This window comes from Austrofundulus limnaeus, unplaced genomic scaffold (assembly GCF_001266775.1).
Source record: "Austrofundulus limnaeus strain Quisiro unplaced genomic scaffold, Austrofundulus_limnaeus-1.0 Scaffold2219, whole genome shotgun sequence".
NCBI classification, from domain to species: Eukaryota; Metazoa; Chordata; class Actinopteri; order Cyprinodontiformes; family Rivulidae; genus Austrofundulus; species Austrofundulus limnaeus.
The window spans coordinates 35,090-37,184 of NW_013954621.1; the positions used below are offsets into that span (position 1 = coordinate 35,090).

General features: G+C 45.0%; 1 protein-coding gene across 3 annotated transcripts in view; it reads left to right on the plus strand.

The window, feature by feature from the left end:
- Positions 1–322: 322 nt before the first annotated feature.
- LOC106537268 (zinc finger protein 501) overlaps positions 323–2,095 on the plus strand; it is a 6,446-nt gene continuing 4,673 nt past the window's right edge. For 2 of the 3 annotated variants that reach the window (XM_014034654.1, XM_014034655.1), the window contains exon 1: positions 324–700. In XM_014034654.1, the coding sequence (XP_013890108.1) occupies positions 562–700 (139 nt within the window). In that variant the 5' untranslated portion in view covers positions 324–561. Of the gene's footprint in view, positions 701–2,095 lie in introns of all 3 variants that reach the window. The other variant, XM_014034653.1, reaches the window with a different exon arrangement.

The window sequence follows — 2,095 nt, forward strand, 5'->3', positions numbered from 1 at the left end:
GCTTGGTTATTTAACTATTAAGTTTTCCATTTAAAAACTAAAGCTTTAATCCTATTCAAAGCGCAGCTTTTTGTTTGCCCTGTCCAACATGGCGGACATGCTTTTACTTGAACGATCAGTGTTGCCCTGTCCAACATGGCGGACATGCTTTTACTTGAACGATCAGTGTNTTGCCCTGTCCAACATGGCGGACATGCTTTTACTTGAACGATCAGTGTTGCCCTGTCCAACATGGCGGACATGCTTTTACTTGAACGATCAGTGTTGCCCTGTCCAACATGGCGGACATGCTTTTACTTGAACTATCAGTGTTGCCCTGTCCAACATGGCGTCCCGCGGCAGCTACCTGTTAGTTTGAAAAGCGACACTTCCTGAATGAAACACTAAACCTTTAAACTGAAGTCCTGTTGTCTCCGTTTCATCTTAGGGTTGGGTTAAACTGGCAGCACGCTAATGCTAGCGGCAGCTAACTCTGCCGGAAGTCGCTGCTGTGACTTCCGGCGGCGGTGCTAACAGCGTTAGCCCCACAGGTGAAGCCTGTCCCAGGTGTTTGTCTTCATCATGTCTTCAGTTCAGCACCTCAGGGAGTTCATCAGCCAGCGGCTGACAGCTGCTGCTGAAGAAATCTTCTCCGAGTTTGAAAAAACCATCGACCTGCTGGAAACCAACCGGAAACCAGGGAGGAGCTCCGAACCTGCAGGTAGGACCCGGTTCTGAAACCGGAGGTCCGTTTCTCAGGCTCCCAGAGGGAAACGGTTCGTTCACAGCCTGGCTGCAGAAACAGTTAAAGCTGTAGTTTTAGAGGCTCGTGTAAAAACTGAGCTAACAGCTAGCATACAAGCTAGCAGACGGATTAAGATTATTGCACAGAACTGATGACACCTGGGTCCAGTTCGATGGGTTCTGGGTTCTCAGCTTCATTCAGGACCTTCATGCTCACTTTCTAACATGAATTAACACCAACAAGACCACTGATGGCCTCAGGTCAGACTCATGTCCGCCATCTTGGAAGGAGCTCCTTGTTTGTTTGTTTGTTTGTTTGTTTGTTTCCATGGAAACCACAGGTAAAACCACAGGTTGCAGCTTGCTGAGTCATCAGTAAAGAAATGAGCATAAAAATGTAAAACGTTGTATTTTGAAGCGTGTTGCAGCTGAAGGCAGCAGGAAACATTAATCTCGTGTAAAAAACACAGCTGTCCATCATCAGTCTCATCTTTCTCTAAACCGTAAGAATATAAGCCCTCAGACGTCCTTTATAACCGAGGCTCAGTTATCTGACAAACAGTAAAACATCTACAGGAAGAGGAAAATAAAAACAGGTGAAATTTGAATGGAGACTGGTGGCAGTGAAGAGTGGATGAGAGCAGGACTTTATTCATTAGATCTTCAGTTTTATGTGTTTTAAATCAAAACAATGAGGCGATACTTTTAAAAGAAGTAGCAGCACAGATTAAGAGGTCTGCAGAGGCAGAACAACAACAACACAGGTCTTATTTCTCTCCTGTCACTCCTGCAGAGAAAATAAAATTATCTCTGATGTTGTTTTATGTGAGAGCTGCAGTCCTGAAGCAACTCTTCACCATTTCTCCTGTTTTCCTCACAGAGGAACTCATCTTGTGTTCCTCACAGAGGAACTCATCTTATGTTCCTCAAAGAGGAACTCATCTTATGTTCCTCACAGAGGAACTCATCTTATGTTCCTCACAGAGGAACTCATCTTATGTTCCTCACAGAGGAACTCATCTTGTTTTCCTCACAGAGGAACTCATCTTGTTTTCCTCACAGAGGAACTCATCTTGTGTTCCTCACAGAGGAACTCATCTTGTGTTCCTCACAGAGGAGCTCATCTTATGTTCCTCACAGAGGAGCTCATCTTATGTTCCTCACAGAGGAACTCGTCTTGTTTTCCTCACAGAGGAACTCATCTTGTGTTCCTCACAGAGGAACTCGTCTTGTGTTCCTCACAGAGGAACTCATCTTATGTTCCTCACAGAGGAACTCATCTTGTGTTCCTCACAGAGGAACTCATCTTGTGTTCCTCACAGAGGAACTCATCTTATGTTCCTCACAGAGGAACTCGTCTTATGTTCCACAC